The following is a 27,608-nucleotide window of genomic DNA, read 5'->3' on the forward strand; positions in this document are numbered from 1 at the left end:
TCCCTATTATAACTCTTTTTCAATATTCCATGGGATTTGGTATGTTGAGTTTCCACTTTCATTTGAATCAATATTTTTCAAAAATTTTTCTTTGTCATTTCTTCATTGACCCATTAGTTGCTCAGGAGCATGTTGTTTAATTTTCATGTATTTGTACATTTTCCAAGATTCCTCATGTTATTGATTCCTAGGTTTATTATATTTTGGTTAGGAAAGATACTTGATATAATTTTAACATTTTTTAAATGTGATAAGGCTATTTTTTTTTAACTTCACATATGGTCTGTCCTGGAGAATTTTCCATATGCTGTTGAGAAAAATATATATTCTGAGGTTGTCATGTGTATTTTTCTGTAAATGTTTATTAGGACCATTTGCTCTACAATATGGCTTAACTCTGTAAAGAAACATATTTCACTATATCTGGATGATCTGTCCATTGCCAAAGGTGGGATGTTGAAATCCACTACTATTATTGTACTGCAGTAAAATCTTTTTCTTTAAGTCTATTAATGTTTTCTTTATATATTTAGGCACTCCTATTTTAAGTGCATATATATTTATACTTGTTATATCCTGTTGCTCTATTGACCCTTCAATCATTATATAATGAATGTCTTTGTCTTTTTATGGTTTTCGGCTTAAACTCTAATTCACCTGCTTTTGCTTTATTTTAGTTTCCATTTGTGTGAAATATCTTTTCATCCCTTACTTCACTTTCATTCTACATGTATCTTTATGGAGGAAATGAGATTTTTGTATGCACCATATTCTCTTTTATTAATCTATTGAGCCACTCTGTTTTATTTTGATTAAAGAATTTAATTCCTTTACATTTAAGGTAATAACTGATAGTTAAGGGGTTACTACTGTCATTTTTTAATTTGTTTTCCAGTTGATTTTTTATCCTTTTTTCCTTTCTTCTTTTACATTTTCTCTTTGTGATTAGGTGATTTTTTTCTAGTAATATGCTTTGATTCCTTACTTTTTATTCAGTGCCTCACAATTGCTGTGTCTTTCCTTTCACAGTCATGGTGGGGAAGGGGTGGTGTCAAGGGTTCAAGACTGTTTATTAAAATGGCTTATTCTAGTTTCCATTTGTGCAAAATATCTTTTTCATCCCTTACTTCCTTGTGGTGGGAGGGGGATGATCTTTGTAGTTTTCTATTTGCCATCTTCTTCTGTCTCCCTCACAATTTTTATATTTTTAAATGTTCCCTATCTCTTAACAATAATAGCTAATATATAAAAATATAAAGGACTTGAAGGAGAAATGATTGCAGTCTCACCTTAAATTATTATGAATTTGTCTTTTGGAAGGCTCACTTTAATAAAATGTAAAATTTAAATTATTACTAATTTGCATCATTTCTCTGTATTATAATTTTTAGGTGATTGAATTTATCTTATTATATTGTGTTAGTGCCTTGTTTCTTGTATCTTGAAGTGCTTTGCTTCTTCCTTGGTGATTAGTTTTATTTTTCATTACTCTGTGCATTTATGATCATGTATCTTCTGAAACATGTAGCTCTCATTAGCCTCACAAAAATTTCCAGGAAATACCTTAACAATGCTAAATAATGTTAATTTGTTCTTTTCTGTCATTCTCATTTTTTTTAACTGAAAATGTAGGTTTATCTATTAGCTCAATGATAATTGGATTTATAAGTTTCTGTGTGATATAATGGAAACAATGCTAGTTTTCTTCCTAACATTATTACTTTTGTGAACTTCAGTGTGTTACTGAATTCTATTGAACATTTTTTCATCTGTTTATAGGGCATAATTATTTCTAATGTATTTGATTCTTTCTGTTATGGGGTTACATGGTATTTGAGTCTAGCAAATCAATAAATTATCTAGTTTAAAATTATAACAATTTGTTCAACACTTATATATTCCTTTTCAGTATACACAGTATTTTATATAACTCTGAAGAATGAAAATATCATAGGAATAAAAGCTTCCTTAATATGCTAATGTCGTCCATGCTAATGTGGATTTACCTGATTTAGATGGATTCTCTCCTTTCTTTCATTTCCATATACTAGAATTTGCCTTCCATAAATATTCTCTTCACTACCTATTCTTCATCCTAACTCTGCACTCAAGTCTGATTTATGTTTTCCTGCTTCACTAAGATCATGCTGCCGCAGGTCACTAACCACCAAGTCTTGCTGCCTTCCTTCAGTCCTAGTTATCTTTACTTGCACTATGGCATTTAACACTATAGGGTACTTTTCCATTCTGGAATCATCATCTTTCTTAGAGGCATGTAAGTCTCCTCTATTTCCGGTGACCACTTTTCTTTCCTTCATTAGGTCTCAGAGGCTTATGTATAAATGCCTAAGCTTTGATATTAGAACTGATTTTAAGTTCTTATTCTGTGTCCCTTTAATAGTTATATGACTTTGAGCAAGTTGTTTAATCTCTTTGCTATAGTTTCTTCATCTGATAAATGAGGATAATATATCATTCCAGTCTCACTTTGTTGTTTTGGACATTCATTGAGATTACATGCATAAAAGCTAACCCAAGTCTAACTCTCAGTAATGTTAGATGTCATTGATACATCTTTTATTCAACATTTAAAATTTTATTTTTAATTGACAATAATAATTGTACATATTCATTGGGTACATAGTCATGTTTTCAATACGTATAATATGTAGTGGTCACATCACACTAATTTAGCATATCCATTATCCAAAGGTTTAGCATTTCTTTGTATTGGGTGGGAGTATTCAATCTCTTATTATTGTTATTATTATTATTATTTTCAAACAACCTTTCTTCCTCTTAATCATTCATTTCATTCTGAGCAAAAGCTCTGGCGTGAGCTCTCTGTTCCTTCTTTTCACTCAGTTTGACAGTTTTACCTCCCATTTTTACAAGTATAGCCGTATCATCCCTCCCAGCCCAGACCTCTCATGAGAGCTCCCTTATTAGGTTAATATTTGAGTCCAAGATATCATTTTGTAGATTCTTTGCTGTAATCCATGTGTTCACAATGGAACATATAACATCCCTTGTCAAACATTAGCTCCTACTGCCTTGCTATCCCATCTTTTAATTGGTCTATCAGAGTACAAACTATGAAATCATCCTTAACTCCTTTATGTATTACTTAGCCCTAGATAAAATATGATGCCAAACACCATGTTTTCATTGTAGAAATGGATTTATGATTAGCTCTTTTTTTGTTTGTTGTCTGTGTCTTATTTAAAGTTTTGGTCATTTCACAATTGGATTTTTTCAGTAGCTTCTCAATGGATCTCTCTCACACACCAGTCTTGGTTCTAGTCACCCTTATGAACCATTGCCAGAAAAATATTTTTTAAATACTGTTTTCATTCTGTAACTTTAATGCTTGAGACATGAACTGGCCTCATTGTCTAGTGTGTTATTAGGTTGCAACTCTGGAACTTCTCCGTATTTTAGTGCTTTCTCCATTTGCTCACTCACATGGGCCCTATGATTCAGAAAAATCTAATGAAAACCAAAAAATAATTTATATCCCTATCTGTGACTCCACTCCCTGTAAAACTTCGTCCTGTATCTAGAGCAGCCTCTCATCTAGTAAAGTATTTCTTCTTTTCTATGCTTTCTTTGTGGCCTAACTAAAGTTCTAACCTCTCCCTAAAATTATTTCTTCCTTTATCTTTTTTTCTTACTTCTATTAGAAAGACAGAATGCGAAACTGAAATCAAGCAAAAAAGAGAATCTACTTGTTTATGTAATTGTGAAAAACAGGGATTTAGTAGGGGCAACTGACAAATATAATCAGGGACCTTACATTGGCAAATCCACTCCCCTACACCTATTAATTACCCCTCTTTTGGGGGAGGGGGAGGTGGTGTTCTCTCTTTTCTTTCTTCGTGAAGTTAGAACCATGACTAATGACTACACGTGGCTCACATTTTTGCAGAAAATGAAAATATTTTTTGAGGAATAAAGTGATTCTCTGTTAACTTGAGTTTAAAAAATGTATGCCAAAGGCCTGATGAGCAGTTTAGATAGCATCTGACTACCTTAAGCCAGTAACTGAAGTTAGGAGGTTGAAGAGTTATAAATCTAAAGTGAAATTATAGTTTATTAAACATAAATTATTATATGTTACACTTTTAAAAAATTTATGCCTCACAATTTATGAAGTAGAGTGGATCATGTACACACATCAAATGAACAGAGAAGCAGAGATCTGTTGCCAGGAAAGGGGATTATGAATAGGCATTGCACTGCTGGAGTTCTTGGAAGCTGGACAGGTACCATCTTTGTATTAGTAATAATGAGTTTTTATTAAACTTAAAGCACATCCATGTTTCTTTCCTTTTTCTATAGCTCCCTACACAATTCCATGAGCTTATAACCCAGTGTAATCTCGAATCCTTGAAATGTTTCTAAAGCTAATTCACTCTTTCAGTAAAATAGGAATAGATAGGACTTCCATTTCCAGGATTCTTCTCAGCCAGAAGTGTCCCCTGGAGTCTTGGGTAGATTTAAAGATATCTTGGGATTAAAGGGAAAAGGGAGGCGCCTTGGCTACCTCCATCTGCTTCACAGCAAAATATGCTATTCCTGTGTGTTAGGTAATCCTAAATGGTTTTTACATTCTAGTATCTCAAAGGTATGATTAAAGGATTAGTGTGCAGGAAAAACAGCAGACATTAGTGCAACAGAGTTGAAAAAAGCCAATACTTCAGTACTATCCTGGGATTTCATCAGCAACAAAATGAGGACAGGAGAATTAGACCATAAGTGATTTTATTAAAACACTGGGGAATCCAATCAAGATGGTTTAGCTATTAAGTTCCCTGATTACAGGGGTTATGTCTGTTCTAATTTGCTTCGTGAAATGCCTGCATAGGCAATAGAGATAAGGACCATGTTTTTAAGAAGTACTAAGATGTTATTACTTTGGAAAAACTACTGAATACTCAGTGCAGCACCATATCGAATCAGCAGTTTTAGTTTTAAATTTTTAGGAAGAATGCTTGGCAATAGTTAAATTAACATTTGTCAGGTGTCTAACTGAAAATATAAGTTAGGAGCCATAGGTGTTAGCGAAACATGGAGAATAGATAGTTTTTACTGAGGAGTGTGTCATAGTTGTGGCAAATGCCAACAAGCAAGTTACAAAATGAGAACTGGTAAAAATGTGTGTGACTAATAATAAAAAACACTACTTTAGCTTTATTTATGTGTCAGGCTCTGTTATAAGCATTTTCCACAAAAAATCACAGTTAATCCTCATAACCACCTTATGAACAATTTATAGATAAGAAAAAAAAGGCCTAGAGAGATAAGGTAACTCACCCAAACATCCAAACTAGTAGACGGCATAGCCAGGATTTGAAATTAGCTTTAATTAATTCAGGTGAAGTTCAAATTTCACCTAATTTCAGAACCATTCTCATAAGACCTCTTTATGATTGTTTACTGAGAAGAAGAAATTATGAGGGAACTGAGACAGAAACTAAACTTTGTTAAGTGTCTGTTCTGTGCCAGACATTGGCCTGGTGATTGGCCTACTGTATCTGATATGATTCAGGAAATTGAAGCTCAGAGACATTTAAATAACTTGTCTAAGTTCATGTATCTAGGAAATTGCAGATACAGGAATCAAACTCAGTCCATATGTGACAAAGGCCAATGCCCTTTCCAAGTATTATGATCTCTGTGACAATAAAATTAATTTAATCTTGCCTAAGGATTTAGGTACTTTTTGTGACTGCAAGTTTTTTGGTCAGGTGCAGAGGACTGTATTAGTTAGCTTGAGCTGCTATAACAAAGAACCCACAGACTTGGTGGTTCTTAAATAGCAGAAATGTATTTCCTTACAGTTCTAAAAACCAGAAGTCGAAGCTCAAGGTGTCAGTAGGCTGTGTCCCTTCTGAGGATCTGTCTCCTTGACTTGTAGAAGGTCATCACCTCCCTGTGTCTTCACATGATCTTCCCTCTGTGCAAGTCTGTTTGTTTCTTAAAGTCTTCTTTTAAGAACCCCATTCATCCTAGATGCTAGATTAGGGACCACCCAAACTTTTTTTTTTTTTTTTTTTTTTTTTTTTTTTTTTTTTTTTTTTTTTTTTTTGCCTTAGTTTTCTTTTCAAAGACCCTAAATACAAATATAGTCACATTCTGAGGTACTTGGGGTTAGGACTGAAACATATGAAGTTTCTATAAGACACAGTTTGGCCTATAACAAAAGCCAACAGTGCTCTGATATGACACTAAGAAGTTAATAAAAACTTCTTATGGAAAAAAGCAAAACAAAATGACTAAAAGTAAACAGCCCATGTAGGATATAGTCTTCACATCCATCACCGTCTTTCAAGTTACTATCATGTCTCACCTGGACTACTGACTGCATTAACCTCCAAACTTCATTTTCAACCCCACGTAAAGTTATAATTTGCCAGTGTTTTTCTCTTAAGAGATTATATAGCATAATTCCAAAGATCATTGTTTACTTTGTATTCCAGGCGAATGCCAAACTCCATCAAATTACATTAAAAAGTGGTCCTGCATATTGTCAGTTCTTCATTCCATGATGAACATCTGAAATCAGGCCTTTGTTCATATTAAACTGTCACTGCAATACTCTACTGTGTCCCTCTGGAGTGCCACTCTACTCTCTGATGCTCTTACTGCCGGTGTGGTCTGACTTGCAGTTTAGTTCATGTTACTTGCATTCTGAAACCCCTTCTGTTGAACCTCTTTAAGTTCACGTTAGGGCCTCCCCATTGTAATCTTAGCCTCCTCGTCCTCCCATCATATAGCCTCCACTGTAGGCAGACTGGATATTAACCACATACTACCCACCTTAACCTCCTTATTCTCTCTTTACTCCATCTAAAATGCCAAAGTACCCCTCTTCTACAGGGTCCATTTAAATTACACTTTATGAATAGAGCTTTTCCTAGTATAGCAAAACAGAGGTAACAGTATTTTCCACTCTTCATCATTAAACTTTCACCTTTACTTTACTGGATCTTTTTAAAAAAAGGAATCTATTATAGCCTGTTAATTCAATGGTCCCTTCAAAATCATGGAGTAACTGAAAATATGACGGATCATTGACTAGAAGAGTTTTAGGATATTTTATTGGCAGAGTCCAGCTGTGCTGGAACCAGCTCATCTAGGCAATTGTAAGAGAAATGTTAAATTTTTAAGACTCTGTTTTTAAACACAGCCGTTATTGAAAATTAAATTATATAAGCAATAATTAAATTATAAAATAAAAGTTAAATATCAGACAATTCTAATTAAAATAATTTGTTTTAATGTATTTTACAGTTTTCTATGCTCTTGAGGATATTTTCAAGTCTAGTATCTATGGGGTCAATATAATGTATACTGGTGTGTTGTTCCCTTCCCTGTGTTCATGTGTTCTCATCATTCGGCTCCCACTTATAAGTGAAAGATGCAGTGTTTTGTTTTCTCTTCCTGCATTAGTTTGCTAAGAGTAATGGATTCCAGCTCCATCCATATCCCTTCAAAGGACATGATCCCATTCCTTTTTATAACTGCATCATATTCCATGGTGTATATGTACCATATTTTTAAAATCTGGTCTATCATTGATGGACCTTTGGGTTTATTCCATGTCTTTGCTATTGTGAATAGTGCTGCAGTGAACATACGTGTGCATGTATCTTTGTAATAGAATGATTTATATTCCTTTGGGTATATACCCAGTAATGGGATTGCTGGAACAAATGGTATTTCTGGCTCTAGATCTTTGAGGAATCACCACACCATCATCCATAAAAGCTGAACTAATTTACATTCTCACCAACAGTGTAAAAATTTCCTATTTCTCCACAACCTTGACAGCATATGTTATTTCTTTACTTTTTAATAATACCACTCTGACTTGTGTGAATTGTTGTCTCATTGTGGTTTTAATTTGCATTTCTCTAGTGATCAGTGATACTGAGCTTTTTTTCGTATATTTGTTGGCCACATAAATATCTTCTTTAGAGCAGTGTCTGTTCATGTCCTTTGCCCACTTTTTAATAGGATTGTTTTTTTTTTTTGTAAATTAGTTTAAGTTACATGTAGACTCTGGATATTAGACTTTTGTCAGATGGATAGATTGTAAACGTTTTCTACCGTTCTGTAGGTTATCTGCTTGCTCTGATGATAATTAGGAAGAGCATCAGGAAAAATAGCTAATGCATACTGGGCTTAATATGTAGGTGATGAGTTGACAGGTGCAGCGAACAACCATGGCACAGGTTTATCTCTGTAACAAACCTGCACATCCTGCATGTTTGCCCCAGAACCTAAAAGAAAAACAATTTAAAAAATTGTCCCTATATGTACAAAATCAATACTACACAGTCCTGGACATACTAGTCACCATATAGTAAAAAGACGAACGTTAAAATTTATAGTTAGAGTAATGCAACTAGTAGCACAATAGAGATATGCATAGTGGATATATCTATTGACATTTATTTGAATTTAAAACTGAGAATTTTTAAGTGTTTATTATTTAATTAAATAATAAATCCACTGCATGTTAACATAAATAACATTTTTATGAAAATGATTATATTTCTCCCCAAAAAACCAAAACAGTTTACTAAGTGAAATAAACTAGTCACGAAATAATGATAGTAATTATATAACAAAACAATGTAGGAAGTAGGTCTAAAAATTCACTCTTTAAGGTTTCTTAGAATACATATAATTTTGTAATTGAGGAGACAGATTTACAGTAGAAACATGATGCTAGCTATATGTGTAATTTTCAGAAAAAGTAAAAATAAGTGAAATTAATTTTAATGATACATTTTATTTAATGCAACATAGCCAAACTATTATTATTTCAACACGTAATCCACATACTAATGGGATATTTTACATTCTTTCATTTATATCAAGTCTTTGAAATCTAGTTTGTGTTTTACACTGATTGAACATGTTAATTTGGACTAGCCACATGTCCATTGTGGCAATTGGCTATCATACTGGAGAGCACAAGTCTAAACTATAGAGGAAAGTCGCCAATCCTGTAATGCCTGAGCGCAGCATAGTTGCCTACTGTTAAATGAGACTCAAAATTTGGCAACAGTGACAGCACAGCCATTGCACTACATTTTAATTTTTTTTTTCTCATTTCTGAATCCAAAGTGAGTTCCTCCTCTCAGTACTGTGTTGAGACACCGAGTCCTTCCAAAGGGAATCTGGCTACAACAGAATCCAGACAGCACAGATCTAAACTGGAGAAGGTGGTGACAGGCCAGGGAGCTGCTGTCAAAGAAGCAACTTCTTTTCAGCAAAAGCTGTCAAGCTTGAAGAGTTTTGGCTGTGCTGTAGGAGATTTCCTGCCTTCAGCTGGTGATGGGAGAATTTCTGCATTGTCATTAGATCCAGTTAGAAGCGAGGATCATTGGTGACTAGCGAGCTAAAATGGGCAAAATAAATAACACGCCAACCCACCCAGCCCATTGACACACAGTTCTATAAAGAGTTGTGTCCTTTCTGGGAAAATGGAATTACTTTTAATGAGACAAGCACTGAGGGCTTCAGCTATGAATTTGACAGCATACAAACAAAGTGGAAGTTGAATTCTGCAAGCTTGGAGTGGGAATCTGGGTCATAGATTCTGTCTCAACTGTTTATTTTCCTCTAGGATGAATAGCCAGAGGAAAAAGTTGAGGAAGACTACAATATTTTTAAGAAGATTAAAAAAGTGATTTTGTTTTTCAGTTTGTGAATCTCAAACTATTTTTTAAAAATAATAACAACTTGAAATATTGTAAAAACTTTAACACCAAAATCACTTTTTGTCATTTTCTATGGTCCTTCTGAAGTCCCTCCCTCTTCAGCAATAATACAGCTATGTAATTAATACAAGATAATATGATTGTGTATTTTTAAGAGACCTTTTGTTATTTCACAGGTCATTGTCTATTGAAAAGCTGTAATTAAGCATTGAGTATTTTGTCGAGAGGCTCTGAGATTTAAACACCATCTACAAGCAACATGAGGATTGAATCATTTAGTGCTAAATCACATGCAACTATAATCTTTTGGAAACTCAGCAAAATACTTATCTATTAAATAATATGTTTTCTGAGACAAATTCAGTTTAGTAGCATTCAGAATTAGTTTCAAATGAAGCATTTAGTAGAAGTTAGAAGTGCCTTTGGAAGAATCACAGGACTAAATTGAGCAATTTTTACCCAATGTCTTAAGAATAGCAATATATGGAAGGCAAAGAGCATGGGCTTTGCAATTTGACAGAATGAGGATTGAAATTTCAGCTCTTCTATTTACTAGCTATAAATTATTTGGCAGATGCTCTCAGCATCAACACCTTATTTAGAAACATGGGAAAAAATAGCTACTTAGGTTGGCTGGTTTTAATAATAACACATTTGAAGTAAATAGTGCAATAATTTATTCATATTATTAACCTTTTGCCAAATAATTTTATAAGATCTAGATAGACGTTGAAGATGGTGATGATGATGATGACTATAAAAATATCCTGTATTCAGTGCTTACCCTGTGCCATGCTTGGGACTAAGTCCTTTACCTAACATACCCTCTTCTAAAAATGAGCAAACAAAAATTCTCAAATTTCCACATTCTCTTATAATCACCACCATACTTTTGGCTCTTGTTCACTGCCAAGTGTCTCAAAAAAGTTGTATAAATATATTGTCTTCACTTTTTCTACTCCCATTCACACAAGCCTACTCCTATATGTCTTCTACTATGTTGCCAAAATTAGTGGATTTTTTTTTCACTAGACATATTACTTTAGTTTTCAACAGAGTTAATGTAAAAAAAAATAATGTAAAAACACTCTTTTCCTGATTTCCATGAAAATACATTGTCTTTGTTTTTCTTCTTCTTCTTCATTGTCTCTGTGAGTTATTTCTTCTCAATTAATGCACACATATTTGAATTTTTTAGGGTTTAACTCAGAGCTCTCTTTCCTTCACATCCCACACTTTTATCTATTATTGTTGCTATCCATATTCTGAGGACTCCCAAATAGTTCCAACTCAGACTTATATTCTCTGAGCCAGAATGTTCTTATTTAATTTCCTACTTGGCATTTCTACTTGGCTATTTCACAGAAATTTCAAAATTTCTTTCCAAATTTGGTTCTCTTTCACTTTTGTCTATATCAGTTCATTCAACCCAATTATATGAACTAGAGTTACCAGAGGGAATAGATAGATTTTAAGAATCAACTTTTGATTCCAGGCTGAGGAATCTACCATTCCAAATGTGACACTCAAACTTGTCCTCAACATGTATGGCAGTTAAAACTGTTGTGTATTCTACTTTAATTAATCTGATTTCCTGTGTTTTCTACCGTATCTAAGTTTATTTGGTCAACGTGTATGTTTGTTCTTAAAATCGAACTTCTTTCTCTAGCTCCATACTTGACAGCCAGAAGAAAAGTTCACCCACTTAGCATATCACTCAGCAAACCACTTGGCATGTACTTTCATGACAATAGTCAGTAGTACTGGTTAGTATTCTTTTAAATAATGATTTATACATATAGTTCAAAATACATGAGTGGGGCTAGGCATAGTTACAACATAAACTTATAACTTGTCTGCATTTATTACATAATTATACTAGCAATTTGTTTTCTGCTTAATTTACTGTTAAAGAGCTCATCAAATGTTACTTTCATAATCAATTCCTGGAGTAATAACTAAAGCAAATTTTCTGAAAGAGATCCTTCTACTACTTCCAATAATAAACACCTTGGATGAGATTCAGTAATACTATGCTTTATGCTTAACACTGTGCTACATGGGTTATGTTATAGAAAGATGCCAGGCCAAAATGTGGAAATCTGTTTGTTAGCAAAGTTTTCATCTCCATGACATTTACAATTCAAGGTACTTTGATGAAGGTGCATGATAGATAATGATAACTTTGTATTCCAGTCCATTGACTTTAAAACTTTCACATTAATTATATATTCAGCTTCTTAAACACCTAAGTCTCAATTATATAGGAATTTTTAGGAATATTTCTTGAATCATTTAACTTCCTTCTCTCTTTCCACAAAAATATGTATACACATTACTTGCATCATTTAACTTTCTTCTTTCTTCCATAAAAATATACTTATACAATGTTTTTGTTGTAAAGATAGAAATATCTATCTTAAAGAACATTGTCTGGTAACAGGAGATAAATATAAAAACATGAGTGTAATATAGAGTTTAGAATGTTATGTTCATCACACATATGGCTGTAATGGGAAAAATGTCATCAAACAAAAGAACATCTCTATAAAAATACTAATAAAATAAGAGGTGTTTCACTGTCAGGCTTTTCTCATTCTTGTCCATTTTGGTTAACCACTAATTTAAACTAGTGGTTTGGTTAAACTAGTGTTTTTGTTACCCACTAGTTTAAGCCACAACCCCCTCAATATGGGCAGTAATCTCTTGATGAGCACTTCTGATTCACATTAAAGGACACTAGGTAGAGACGGGGCACTGCTTATACATATTCTTATGGTATGATATCATGCCAGACAAATGTCACAACTCACATGAGAAATAGTTGAGTTTTACTTCACTAGTAGTTGTCAGTAAAATGAACTGTGTTTACGGTAGCAACAGGATATTGGTAGTTAAAGCCATTTGAAATATACTTTAAAATAATTGATTATATTGAGAATCTTAATTTCCTTGTCAGGAAAAGATAATTTGGACCAACTGAGATGGAAAATAAAGTTGTAATGTAGAAGGTTAAACTTATTCCTTTTATTTGCAAAGATTTCATATTTCCTGAAGCAAATACTTTCTGAAAAAGTATTTTCCACATTCTTTTATCATCTACTTGGGGATGTGCTTAGAAAAATTTATTTACTCTTCCTTTTTTTTTTTTTTTTTTTTTTTTGCCCAATTTTCTGTACCACTTTTCTGTATAAGGAATACGTAAGTATCTATCATGTGATGATATTCGGTTAAATAATTGCATTAACTACCCTCTATGAGCTCACACTTTTAGAAAGTAGGATATGTAAATACATCCAAAATAGAATGAATATATGACATAGGCAACATATATAATATAGAATATGAATTTTAATTTAAGCCTAATTCTGAGATGTTTTAGAAGTCCCATGATAAACACATTATTGGCTGAGCACGGTGACTCACGCCTGTAATCCCAGCACTTTGGATGGCAGAGGCAGGCAGACCACGAGGTCAAGAGATCGAGACCATCCTGGTCAACATGGTGAAACCCTGTCTCCACTAAAAACACAAAAATTATCTGGGCGTGGAAGCACGAACCTTTTGTCCTAGCTATTCAGCAGGCTAAGGCAAAAGAATCACTTGAACCTGGGAGGCAGGGGTTGCAGTGAGCTAAGATGGCTCCAGTGCACTCCAGCCTGACAACAGAACAAGACTTCATCTCAAAAAAATAAATAAATAAATAAAATTAAAGTTGGTTATGTTTCCTAAGAAAAAATTTTAATATCATGGTTAATATTTTTAAACAAGTTCTCATCACCAAACAAATCATGAGTGTAATCAGCCTTGTTATAAAGGCAAAGGATCCGCACTTACAAACTTTTTTAGCAACTATAAATTATAGGGTTATTTAATCACTGTAATTAAATAATGGCATTATGGAGAAGATGTGGTCTCCATCCTAAAGGAGAGTAGGTAATTGAATCTGTTCAACATGAAAAAAGGTTTTCTATGTAGAAAGAACAGCATTAATAAAAGTAAATACATGAAAATATGGAGGGTGTGTAAGATACAAATGAAAGAGAATAGTAAAACATGAGAAACAAAAAATAGTGGTTGGTAGTGCTTGGGAAAATGAAAAATAAGAGATGATAGAGGAAGTAATATACAAGCTTGTATACAGTAAATGGGGGTCTGATTTATGGAGAGAAAAGTAAGAATACTATGAAAAAAAATCGAGAAAAGAATTATTTTCATTTTTTTACTATTATTCTATTAGTTTGATTTTGATTTGATAGTTGTCTATAACACACAAGAGATTGATGAATTTAAACAATATATTTAATGGCTATTTTGCCAGAAAGACAGAATGTCTCACTGGGTATACCTTGTCTGTGCTGTTGTACTTTATTATCTTTATCTTAAAGTAGCCACTGTAACGAAGTTGTTAATGATACTGAATTTCTACCGTCTGAGATACCATTTAACTGTGGTTATAAGTTACATACTAAAGTATGATTCAGTGCCTTTTAACATGCAGTTCAAATAAACGCCTTTCTTAGCTTAGCAGAATATTTTTTATTTTAGTTTAGTTTAGATCCAGGGGGTTCATGTGCGGATTTATTACGTGGTTATATTGTCTTCTGGTGGGTTTGGGCTTCTAGTCTACTCATCACCCAAATATGAACATTGTAATCAGTAAATATTTTTTCAACTCTTACTCCCTTCCTACCCCCTCCCTTTTAGAGTCTCCAGTGTCTATCACAGAAGAAAGTTTTAAAGTTACTCTTTAACAAATCCTGTTTCCAGTGTGTGCCTTGTATGGCCAATGTAGGCAAATCCTTCCAGATCCCAGCTGATGTAATTCAGTTCAAATAGCATTAGAGAAAGCACTAGCTTTAAACAGTATTGGAGGTTGAATTATTAAAATTCGTTATGTACTCAGGGAAATACTGGGGTCCTCAGGTGGGAAAAAAAATATTCTGATTGTTGTGCAACTCTGTTCATGTTTCATGAAATATTTTATAATAGCTTACTAGAGTGACATGCCCTAGACACAATGTGGCATCCCAGTTGCTGGTCACATAGTTGGGCAATTATTTTAACCTGGAAATAACTGTTGATTATTTTGTACTTCTCACTTAGTCATTTATTCTTTTATTCAACATGTTTTGGTTCTCTAATAGGTTCCCTTAGCAGTACAAAAGTGAATAATATTCTGTTGTTGCAAACGGCAGAATTATTTTTTCTTTTCTAATGCATTTTTTAGGGTTTCTAGGCTGCTGGTATTTCATTGTGTATATATACACCACATTTTAAAATTCATTTATCTATTGATGGATATAACTTGGCTTTTGTAAATAATGCTGCCATGCACATGGGAGTACAGTTAAAATTCACTGGAAATACACCCAGAAGTAGCGATGCTATATCATATGGTCATCCTGTTCTTAGTTTTGCTGAGGGACTTCCGTGCAGTGTCCTATTAATGGATGTGCTAATTTACATTTCCACCACCAAGAGTGGCATATAAAGAACTTCTCTGAGTTCTATCCCTAAAATAGGATAAAATGATAAAGCAGAGAAGAAAATTACTTTTAAAATTATCTGCATCAATTCTCTCCTTTCAATGACTTTTAAGTATGCTAATTTACATTTTTTATTAAATGTATATTTTCATATTCTTAAAAGTCTAATAATGCACAAGGGCTTAAAGCAGAGGTCCCCAAACTTTTTACACAGGGGGCCAGTTCACTGTCCCTCAGACCGTTGGAGGGCCGGACTATGCAAGGTGTGACACCCTTCATAGCCAGTGCTCCTGCCTCCACTACCCCAGACAGCGGTGTACAGTGTCACAGGCCCAGCACCGCCTCCAGTGCTGTATACAGGGATGGCGGTGATCAGCCTGTGACACTGTGTATGCAGCGTCCTGGACATCTGCAGCACCGGTGGGCCTCTTCTGTGGGAAGCCCACTGCTGCATGTTTCCCCTATTATAAGACACCTCCTAAAAATAAGACAACCCCCGTCTTTTGGGGGTAAAATTAGTATAAGATAGGGTCTTACAATAGAGGAAACATGGTGTGTAGCAATGTGGGGGGAGACTTTTGGGCAAAGGGAGGTTATAGGGGCCATTATGTTGCTGTACATGTGGGGTAGTATGGGGGCCATTGTACTGTGAGTAATGGTTATAGTGCTTTGCCTTTCTTCCTGCTTCTGCTGTTATTTCACACTGCTTCCAGTGATGTGGGGCCCCGCAGCCGCAGACCAGATGTGCGTCATATGATGCACTTGCGGAGCCGTGACGCATGTGTCCCACGTCACCGGACGTAGTACTGTACGTGAGCAATGCCGCGCTTTGCGGCGCCACCATGTACTGTGCTCCAGGAGCACAGGATGTGGATTGTGCCCCTCTCACTGACCACCAATGAAAGAGGTGCCCCTTCCTGAAGTGCGGCGGGGGCCGGATAAATGGCCTCAGGGGGCCACATGCGGCCCGCGGGCCCTAGTTTGGGGACCCCTGGCTTAAAGTGAAAAAATGTTTTCATTTTTCATCCTGTTATTTTCACCTCCACTGCTCTAATATGAATATGTCTTTTTTAAAAAAACTACTTTTAAATGACTATAGACATTATCTCTTACCTTGTATATCTTCTTATTCCTTATTTTATTATAATTCTCCCATTATATTAGCTACTTCCTGATTATTTAACTTCACATAATTCCCTTAATCAGATATATTTTATTTTCTGTGTATCTTGACTTTCAAATTGGGAGTGGATGATTTTAATGGTCTTCCTCTTTCCCTGTATCTACCACTCAGACTTCATCATCTTTCTCTTTAATTGGCATCATGAAAGTTCATAACAAATACAATTCATTGCATATTGAGCTTTCCATTTGTGTATAGGTGGATTCTTAAATTTGAAAATCAGTGATCGACATTTGCATCATTATGCCTGTAAATAGAGCGAGCTACAGATGATGAACATTCTACAGATTCCTTCTTACTTCTATTCATTGCTTAAAATAAAGTCACGTGTTAGTTTTATATTTTACACCACAGCTTTCTTTCTCAGTGACTTGTTTTCCTCTATCGGAAAAATAAATCGTTGCTTCCTTAGCTTTTCCCTCATTCTACATATCACTTGAAATGTCTTCCTTTCTTCTTTGAGATGTCTGTAGACATTTCTTTTTCTACACATTTTTTCATTATTTTAAAATGTATAATTCTAGAATGTAGTGTTTCTTTCAGCTACCAGAGGTGTCAACACTTCAATCTTTTCCATTTTCTTGGAAGATATATTCTCATTTGTCTCCCAGCTTACAAAGGATTTCTTTTTCTAAATCAAAATTATATTCCATAAAATTTTTATGTCACACATGTATTAAAACTGTTTCTTACTTAAATGTTTAAAATAGAGTTTCTTTTTTAGAGAAGCTTTTGATTCACTGTAAAATTGAATGGAAATTTTTTATATATACCCCTGCCTTTTTTTTTTTCTTTTTTTTCTTTTTTTGAGATGGAGTTTCGCTCTTGTTACCCAAGCTGGAGTGCAATGGCACGATCTCGGCTCACCGCAACCTCCGCCTCCTGGGTTCAAGCAATTCTCCTGCCTCAGCCTCCTGAGTAGCTGGGATTACAGGCATGCACCACCATGCCCAGCTAATGTTTTGTATTTTTAGTAGAGACGGGGTTTTCACCATGTTGACCAGGATGGTCTCGATCTCTTGACCTCGTGATCCGCCCGCCTCAGCCTCCCAAAGTGCTGGGATTACAGGCTTGAGCCATCACGCCCGGCTACCCCTGCCTTTTTTAATTTTAAAGAGTATTGCTTGGGATTTTCTCTGGGAAAATAATATTTTCTTCTGCTAGTATAAGCTTATTTTTTTAGTCTAGTGTTCAGTAATAGTGCCATTTGCTCCACTGTTTGTTTTAGAAGCTCTAGAAAAAAAGTAGCTAAACACTGTCTACAATATTCGTTTAATTTTTTTAAAATTATACTCTATGTTCTGGGATACATGTGCAGAACATGCGGGTTTGTCACATAGGTATACACGTGCCATGGTGGTTTGCTGCACCCTTCAACTGGTCATCTACCTTAGGTATTTCTCCTAATGTTATTCCTTCCCCAATACCCCAAACCCCAATAGGCCCCTGTGTGTGATGTTCCCCTCCCTGTGTCCATGTGTTCTCATTGTTCAACTCCCACTGATGAATGAAAACATGCTGTGTTTTGGTTTTCTTTTTTTTAAAATTTTTTATTTTATTTTATTTTTATTTATTTATTTTTTTAAATTGCATTTTAGGTTTTGGGGTACACGTGAAGAACATGCAAGATTGTTGCATAGGTACACACATGGTAGTGTGGTTTTCTGCCTTCCATTCCCTTGCCTGTATCTGCCATTTTTCCCCATGCTATCTCTTCCCACCTCCCCACCCCCCCGCCCCTCCCCCATTTCCCCCCAATGGACCCCAGTGTGTAGTGCTTCCCTCCGTGTCCATGTGTTCTCATTGTTCAACACCTGCCTATGATTGAGAATATGCGGTGTTTGATTTTCTGCCCTTGTGTCAGTTTGCTGAGAATGATGGTTTCCAGGTTCATCCATGTCCCTACAAAGGACGTGAACTCATCGTTTTTGATGGCTGCGTAATATTCCATGGTGTATATGTACCACATTTTCCCTATCCAGTCTATCATCATTGGGCATTTGGGTTGGTTCCAGGTCCTTGCTATTGTAAACAGTGCTGCTATGAACATTCGTGTGCATGTGTCCTTATAGTAGAATGATTTATAATCTTTTGGATATATACCCAGTAATGGGATTGCTGGGTCAAATGGGATTTCTGTTTTTCTATGTTTGCTACTAGATCTGTGAATGGAGTCCAGTCCTCTACTTGCTGCTAGTGTAACTCCAGGCACATGTGGACCTAACTGCTTTATATGTTTTCTTACGAATGTATGGAATGGAGCTCATAATATCTACATCAATATTTTATAGTTAGTGCTAAAATAAATCACATATATAAAGGTCCTGGTGTCCTGGCATATAGCTGTCAATATTAATCCCCCTTTTCATTAATTTTAAAAGATTACCACTAGTCCTTAGTCCCTAAATTTTGCAAAGGACTGGATTTTTTCCTCCTTATCAATAACTTCCCCATGGTTGTATGCTAAATCTTAATCAAGGATCTCTTTGGTTTTTTAATTAAGACCAAACCATAAATTCTTATGGTAAGTATATAATATACTGAATATTATATATAATACTCTATAAAATACTTCTATGGCAATATCTACACTATATAAACTACATGTATTACACATATGTACTATAACTTTAAAGACAAAAATCTGAATCAGTGGGATGAAATTATCATCAATGAGAAGCAAAGGAAAGTGATACAGAATGCAAAATAAAAAATAGCAGATAAATATCTTCCATCAACTCACATATAGACTAGGAGCTCTTTTTGAGTCATAAAAGGATGGTGAATTACTTACACTTTTTGTATTATTCTCTCATCTAAGTGAAAACATAAAAGATCAATGTATGTATAATGTAGTTCAATTGTAATTTACCCAAAATAAGCAATTCAGCAAAAGAGCAAAAACTGAAATTCAGGTCTTTGGGTCCCAAGTACCATACCAGTGACTTTCATGCTCCTAACACCTTTATTTTGATTATACCCAATTAATGCAGCACTCTCACTATCCCTCTGCTCATCTATGTTTTCACACAGGCAACTATGGAGAAAGTGGGATGGAAGCCTTCAAAGATATGGCAGCAAAGGAAGGGATTTGCATTGCCCATTCTTACAAAATCTACAGCAATGCAGGGGAGCAGAGCTTTGATAAGCTGCTGAAGAAGCTCACGAGTCACTTGCCCAAGGCCCGGGTGGTGGCCTGCTTCTGCGAGGGCATGACAGTGAGAGGTCTCCTGATGGCCATGAGGCGCCTGGGTCTAGCCGGAGAATTTCTGCTTCTGGGCAGGTAAGCGATGACGAGAAAATTCACGTGGAGTTAATACCAAGAATTTGGCAGCAACGAAGGGTAGCATTTAGTATACAATAAAAAATTCTTTCAAGGCTTAATCTGTGCAGTGGAAATAGAGCTTACATTTCATAAAGCACCTGTGCCTAGAGAAAATCATGGAAAATAAGTAGACCGCCATGTGCTGATTAATAATAACAGGAATCAACAAATGAAGATGATGCATCTTTATGTCCTAAAAAAGTGACTGTAAGGAAATGAAAGGGATTTTTATATGCTTGAGTAATTTACTTGGAAAGTAAACATGTCTCAAACTCGTAGTTGCTTTTGAAACTGATTTTTGAGAATGATTATATGAGCTTGGTTTATAATGTAGAATCATAGAAATTGGAGTTTGGAAGTGAGGAATTACTTTCAGAGCTCATTTTTAAAGCATTAGAAACTTGACTTTTTATTCTATATCACAATAGTGTCATTATCTTGCCTGATCACCTACATTGTTTCTAGACAAGGTACTAAAACATGAGCTTCTACAGAGATTGACTTCAATTATCTGGATAATTCATGTGATTGACATAACTCATACCATTTTCTGTTATTGTTGTTGAATCAATGTATTAGTCAAATTCTCCAGATAAACAAAATCAAAAGTATATACATATATAATACAAAATGTGCATATATGTGTGTCCTACACACATGTATATATGTATGTATATATTTGTGTGTGTGTATATATGTATGATTTACTACAATGAATTGGTTCATGTCATTAAAGAAGCCGAGAAGTCACAAGCTGCAGTTGGCCAGCTGAAGACCCAGAAGCGCCAATGTGTGTAGTTCCAATTTAAGTCTAAAGGTCTTAAAACCATGAAAGATGATAACATTAAGTTCCAATCTGAAAGCTGGTAGCCTTGCAACTCAGGATGAGCCAATATCTCAGTCCAAGTCTGAAGGCTAGGAAAGACGGATGCTCCATCTCATGCTGTCAGGCATAAAATTACCTCTTAGCCTTTTAATTCTATTCAGATCTTCAGGTGATTGTTTGAAGTCCACCCATATTAGAGAGGGCAATCTGCTTTACTCAGTCTACTGATTCAAATATTAATCTCATCCAAAACACTGTCACAGACACAGGCAGAATAATGTCTGGTAAAATGTCTAGGCACCTATAGTCCAGGCACTAGACACATAAAATTAACTGTAGTAAACCAGTAAGACAACACCAGAGATTTGAACGTGTGAATGAAATGTGCTTCTGAGATTGTGACACTGGAAGTTATCAGTGATAGGGAAGCAGCTTCTTCATTCCATACCTTTAAAACATTATTATATATCACATATTTTTTTTTTATTAACATGTATTCAATTTAAAGAACAGAAAAACCTTAAAAACTTCTGCATCTTTCTCAGGGCTTCTGCCCAAAACAGAGAGCCAAGTCACTTGTTATTAACTTTTGATGGCTCATTAAAGGAAACATACTTTCTTCATTTTCCAAATGCTTAACTGATCTTCTGTGATCAGACTTAGCTCCAGCTGGGATACATTTTATGACAGCCATTTTATGTACCCAATTCTTTTCTGTCCAATCTGATGGCAATAGACTGATGGGGCTATTTTTGTATGAGGCCACACATTCTTCAATAAAAATGATAGAGTGAAATTCCTTTTTTATCAATGTCATGTGTTTTGTCAAAATCATCCCTAGTTGGCAGGAATGATGCACCAGTTAGTTTTATACAACCCACGAATATGCCAACTGCCAATATTCTTATACTGTGTTCTGAAGTGCAGTGTTACAACTGGAGTAAAAAAGAACAGAAAAGAAAAAAATCTGGCTTCAAGTAGTTCTGTTTTACTGTTAGGAAATAAAGCATTCTGCGACTCCTATCTGTTGGATTTGCCAGCATTTATGAGACAAATCAGCAGCCTTTGTTTTCAGTCATATGGTGTATTTGCCAGAAAGTAAATGTTCTTTGATCTCATTTACATAAAGTAAATAGATTGGTTATTATGATATTTGCCATTTTCATTTTATTTCTAGAAGCACCACAAAATTTTAAATTTTGTATATTTTAAAGCATTTTATATGTAATAAACACAGTGTTCTCTACATATTATTTAGTTCATGGAATACTAAATTTATAGCCTTCAGTTAGATTTTTTATCCCCCCATTAACTGGCTATGTAATAATTTGACATTTACTTGAACACCAGTTCATTTTATTTTTGAGCAATTTTGTTAGAAATCTCTTCCTTACTCCAACTTTGAAAACTATCTCCCTGTAGTTTCTGCCTCTTGGCCCATAGTCTTTCCTTTAAAAGTGACATGTGATACTCTTTCAAATATTTGAGAGCAACAGTGTGGTCCTCAGTACACTCCAACTTCTCTTTGAAATATCTCAATTTCTTCCAACTCTCTTAGTGAGATGGCACTGTGGGTGTTAATAAAACCATTTATCATAACCATTTATAGAACAATTTATCAATGCTTTGTGCCAATTACTATGCTAAGCACTTTACATGTATTTTTTCATTTAGTCATTCATTTGACAAATGTTGAATGTTTACAGTGTTAAGGTACTTGTAATAAATCAGTGAACAAAACCAACAATAATTATTGCCTGTATGAAACTTACAGATAAGTTAGATAGAAAGTCATGTAAATGTTATGAAAAAAAAACAAAAACAAAAACAAAAAAACCACATCTAACAACAACCTAAATATTGAGTAGTATTCTATTTTATACACATGGGCTCCAAGTAAGACAACAAATATTGATGTGTGAAATGGAACAAAAAAGCCAAAGTTAATAGTTGTAAGAAAATGTTTATGACATTTACTAACTCTAATTTGACAAATGAGAAAACTGATACCTCCAAAATTTGCATGACATGCTTAAGGTCACACAATTACCCAACTCCTATAACTTATAAACCAGTGCTGTTTTCTTCTAACTTGTCTTCTGCAGAGTAGAAACAGAGGGAAAGATATTATTTGATAGCAAATCCTCAGTTCTGCATAGAACCTGGGTTTATTTTTTTTAAAAATCCTAGACAATTCAAATTTTAATTTTAATTAGTAACTTATATCAATGTTACCTCCTAATTATTTAGTTCACCCTATAATTCCTTTTAGTGTTCTCCTCTTAGTTTGTTTACATACATTCTCCAAATCTCTTTTTGTTCCTTCTCTTCCCCAAAGCAAACTTGAATAAATGGCCTCAGGAACTAGAAATCAAAACTATGAGGGAAAAAAGACCATATTTAGAGACTACTGGAGGGTCCACATTTAATAGCTATAGTTACTTATAAATATCTCCATCTGCCGTAGGTCAACCATGTTTAATAGGTTATTCAACTTAAGTGCTTGGCAGGACTGAGACAACTCTGCTGCTGAGACAACCTCATCCATCAACACATCTCACCATCTGTGCTGCACATCAATAGAACCTTAGAATGATATGGACCTAGCCACGAGGTCTTTCCATTTGAGCTCTGGGTACTCTGCTATCTCATTGTCATTAAAAATATCCTGTTGAGGTCCCTGAAATAGTCTTGCTAAACGCTTTGGCCCTGAGAGCAGGTTGAGATCAATAATCTGAATAGTAATGGTGTTTCTAAGGAGACTTATTTTTCTAGAATGAATACACTGTCTTAGTTCTAGATCTGGGAAAGAATTACTTGAAATAAATTATTTTAAAGTTAGAAATTTAAATAAGACTACTAGTTTTTAGCAAATTAACTACTGAAATATAGTTTTATTTGATCTATAATTAACTTTAACTATCTGAACAATTTGGAAATCTCTATTCTTTAACGTGATGATTACAAGGCCACAGAAAGGAAATGTACTTAAATTTCAAAAGTACTTGAGAATTATAAGTAGCATTTCTTAGTGAGAGGTCAATCTACATCAATATTTTTATTCAAAATGGAAATGATCAGGCCTGACTGTAATAAATATCTTTGCCAATGAAATTACAGTTTTTCTAGTAAAACTATGATAGTGGTCATTCCCCAGAGGTAAATATATACATTTTTTTTTTTATTTTTTGAGATGGAGTCTCACTCTGTCACCAGGCTGTAGTGCAGTGGTGCGATCTCAGCTCACTGCAACCTCTGCCTCCTGGGTTCAAGCAATTCTCCTGTATCAGCCTCCTAAGCAGCTGGGACTACAGGCACCTGCCAACATGCCCAGCTACTTTTTGTATTTTCAGTAGAGACATAGTTTCACCATGTTGGCCAGGGTGGTCTCGATTTCTTGACCTCGCGATCTGTCTGCCTCAGCCTCCCAAAATGCTGGGGATTACAGGTGTGAGCCACCACGTCCAGCAGGCAATTTCTTAAAATAAGACAGCAATGAAGTTTGCCACATCAAATGTGTCTTCCTTTAACAAAAGGAAGTGGTGTTTGTCTGTGATGTAAAATGTTTTTCGAGGGCATTTTACTCGCATTAGAACTGTTCTAAAAATTGGAGTAGTCCTTTCATATTCTGTCACTGCTTTATCTACTAAGTTTAGATAATACTCTAAATTCTTTGTTGTCATTTAAACAATGCAGATAGCACCTTCACCAGAGTATATTCCACCTCAAGAAACCACTTTCTTTGCTGATCTATAAGAAGCAACTCTTCATCAATTCAAGATTTATCATGATATTGTAGGAGTTCAGTCACATCTTCAGACTCACCTTCTAATTCTAGTTTTCCTGCTCTTTCCACCTTATATTCAGTTACTTCCATGGAAGTACAGGAAGTACTGGAATCCCTCCAAGTCATCCATGAGGATTGGGATCACTTCTTCCAAACTCCTGTTGGTATTTTGACCTCCTATGAATCATGAATGCTCTTAATGATACCTAGAATAGTGAACCCTTTCCACAAAGTCTCCAATATACTTTGCCTATATCCATCTAAGGGATTACCGTCTATGGCAGTTATGGCCTTATTAAATGTATTTTAGAAATAATAAGACATGAAAATAAAAATTACGTGTTGATTTATAGGTTGCAGAATGGATATTGTGTTAGCAGGCATGAAAACAACATTAAATTCCATGTATGTCTCCATCAGACTTCTCGGCTGGCTGGGCACATTAGCAGTACAATTTTGAAAGGATTTTTGTTGTGTATATATGCATGAGTAGTAATTCTCAATAGTAGACTTAAAATATTCAGTAAACCATGCTGGTTGTCAACACCCAGGTTTTCTTTTTTTCATTTTTAGAACACAGTCATACATTTAGCATAATTCATAAGATTCCAAAGCTTTTCCAAATGGTAAACCATTATTGGCCTCCACTTCAAGTCACCAGTTTCGTTATCTTCTCATAGAAGGGTTAGCCTGTCCTTTGACTATCTGAAGCAAGGCCTTGACTTTTCCTCTGTAGCTAAGAAAGCGTTCGATGATATCTTCTTCCCAAAAAAGGCTGTTTTGTTTACATTGAAAATATGTTGTTGAAGATTCTCTATCAGTCTGTATTTGCTGCTTTACCCAGCACTTTTATGTTATAGAGACCATTTCTTTCCTTCAACCTCGTGAAATAACCTCTGCTAGCTTTACACATCTTCTGCAGCTTCCTCCCCTCTCTCAACATTCATAGGATTAAACAGAGTTAAGGTCTTGCTGTTGACTAGATTTTGGTTTACAAGAATGTAGTGGCTGACTCGGTCTTTTGTCAAGAGGATGAAAACTTTCTCCATATCAGCAATAAGGCTGTTTCTCTTTATTATCATTTCTGTATATTCACAGCTTGGCTGTTTTTTGCAACAGGCCTAATTTTTGGCTGATATTTTCTTATACTGTACTTTCCTTACAAAGCATAATTATTTCTAGCTTTTGATTTAATGTGAAAGACTTACAGTTCTTCCTTTCACTTGAACATTTAGTCATTGTAGGGCTATTAATTAGCTTAATTTCAATATTGTCGTGTCTCTAGGGACAGGGAGGCCTGAGGAGAGGGAGAGAGACAGGAGTGCAGCCGGTGGGTGGGACAGTCAGAACATACCACCCCCATTACTGCTTATATGGGCACAGTTTCTGATGCCCCAAACCAGTTACAATAGTGGCACATTTCTAACACAAAGAAATAATAAGTGTCTGAGGTGTTGGATATGTTTATTACCCTGATTTGATCCTTATACATTGTATGAATTTATGGAAATATCACAATGTGTGCCTTAAATGTGTACTGTTATCATGTAAGTTGAAATAATAATACAAAGAAGAAAGATCACTGATAACAGACCACCATAACAGATATTATAATAATAATGAAAAAGTTTGAAATATTGTCAGAATTACCAAAATTGCACAAAATGAGACTATCTCTTTGGAAAAATAGTGCCAATGGATATGTAGGACACAGAGTTGCCACAAACCCTCAATTTGTAAAAAATGCAATATCTGAGGAGTACAATAAAATTAAAGTACAATAAAAAAGGCATGTTCATAATTGTCTTCTACTGGGCCATTCAATGTCATTAATTTGTAGTATGCGATAAAAGTTAACAATAGGAATGACAGTACCTATGCTGAGGCCATTGGGAAATGTCAGATATGAAGTAGAGTGTAGACATGAGTTCAGTTTTGGATAAGTGGAGTTCAGGTACATTTCAAAGATAAAAATAGACTACTAGATAGGAGAATCTAAGTTGGGAGCTCAGAAGAGATATATACAATGTAAACAAAACTGAGACAATCATCAGAATAATATCAAATCAAGGAGGTGTCTGTTAAAATTAAGAGAGAAATTCTAAGAAATTATATTTGAGGGACCTCAACATTTAGGTTGAAAAAACAATGAACTGTAAAATGGAGACAGGAACATGCAAATTCAGAGACACAGACGGGAAACCAAGAGTGTTGTGGTATCCAAGCCAGTGGAAGAGAATATTTAAAGACAAGACCATGAGTGTCAACTGAATTTAGGAGATCAAGTGAGAATAATACTGAAATGGCCTTTTGGATTTATAGAGGTGGAAAGAATTGACGATTTAACAGGACATGGCTAAATGGAGTAATAAAAGTAGATTAACAATTAAGGGGCTAAGAAGTGAGTAGAAGGTGAAAAAATAAACCCATGATATATAAGCCTGTATTCTGGGAATTTAAACTAATAAGGGATAAAGAATGAAAACTAGAGCTCACCTTTGAACAACATGGCTTTGAACAGTGCAGGTCCCCATATACACAGATTTTTTTCAATTGATCAATTTATTTTTGAGATTCACAATAATTTGGACAAACTCACAGACAAACCATGTTGCCTAGGAATATTTTTTAAAAAGAAGAAAATGTGTCATAAATGAATATAATATTTACAGATACAATTTTATCATTTACTACCATAAAGTTTACACCAGTCTATTATAAAAAGTTAAAATTTATCAAAACTTATGTGTATACTTATAAGACATTCCAGATTAAGAGAAATGTAAAAAAAGTGAAGATGTACTATTTAATCATATCTACATAAAATTAACTGTAGTACATGTTGTACTACTGTAATAATTTCAAATCCACCTCCTATTGATATTGCAGTGAATTCAAGTATTGTGAGTTCTGCTTAAAACACAGTTTGAGGCTAATCATCTCTCTGTGGGCAGTTCATTTCATCAGCAAATCACACATCACAGTAAAAAGTGATTGCTCCTGGTTATTGCATATTTTTCATTGTGTCTGGGGCAATACTGTGAACCTTAAATAACAACATGGGACCCAGAGTGTCAGCAGTGAAGTGCTCCCAAGAAGAAAAGTCATGACATCACAAGAAAAAGTTGAGTTGCTTAATATGTACTGTATACTGAGGTCTGCAGCTGCAGATGCCCTTCATTTCAAGATAAACAAATCCAGCATAAGGAAAGACCAATGTAATGAAAGAAAAGGAAATGTGTGAGGGCATCTCTGCAGCTA

At 34.8% G+C, this 27,608-nt stretch overlaps 1 protein-coding gene across 5 annotated transcripts in view; it reads left to right on the plus strand.

Annotated features, from left to right (window-relative positions):
• Window positions 1-27,608, plus strand: part of GRM5 (glutamate metabotropic receptor 5) — a 535,146-nt gene that overhangs the window by 179,218 nt on the left and 328,320 nt on the right. For all 5 annotated transcript variants that reach the window (XM_074400361.1, XM_039462302.2, XM_074400358.1 and 2 more), the window contains exon 3: window positions 19,443-19,692. In XM_074400361.1, coding sequence (XP_074256462.1) covers window positions 19,443-19,692 — 250 coding nt within the window. The remainder of the gene's footprint in view (window positions 1-19,442; window positions 19,693-27,608) is intronic.

This window comes from Saimiri boliviensis, chromosome 6, assembly GCF_048565385.1.
Source record: "Saimiri boliviensis isolate mSaiBol1 chromosome 6, mSaiBol1.pri, whole genome shotgun sequence".
NCBI lineage: Eukaryota > Metazoa > Chordata > Mammalia > Primates > Cebidae > Saimiri > Saimiri boliviensis.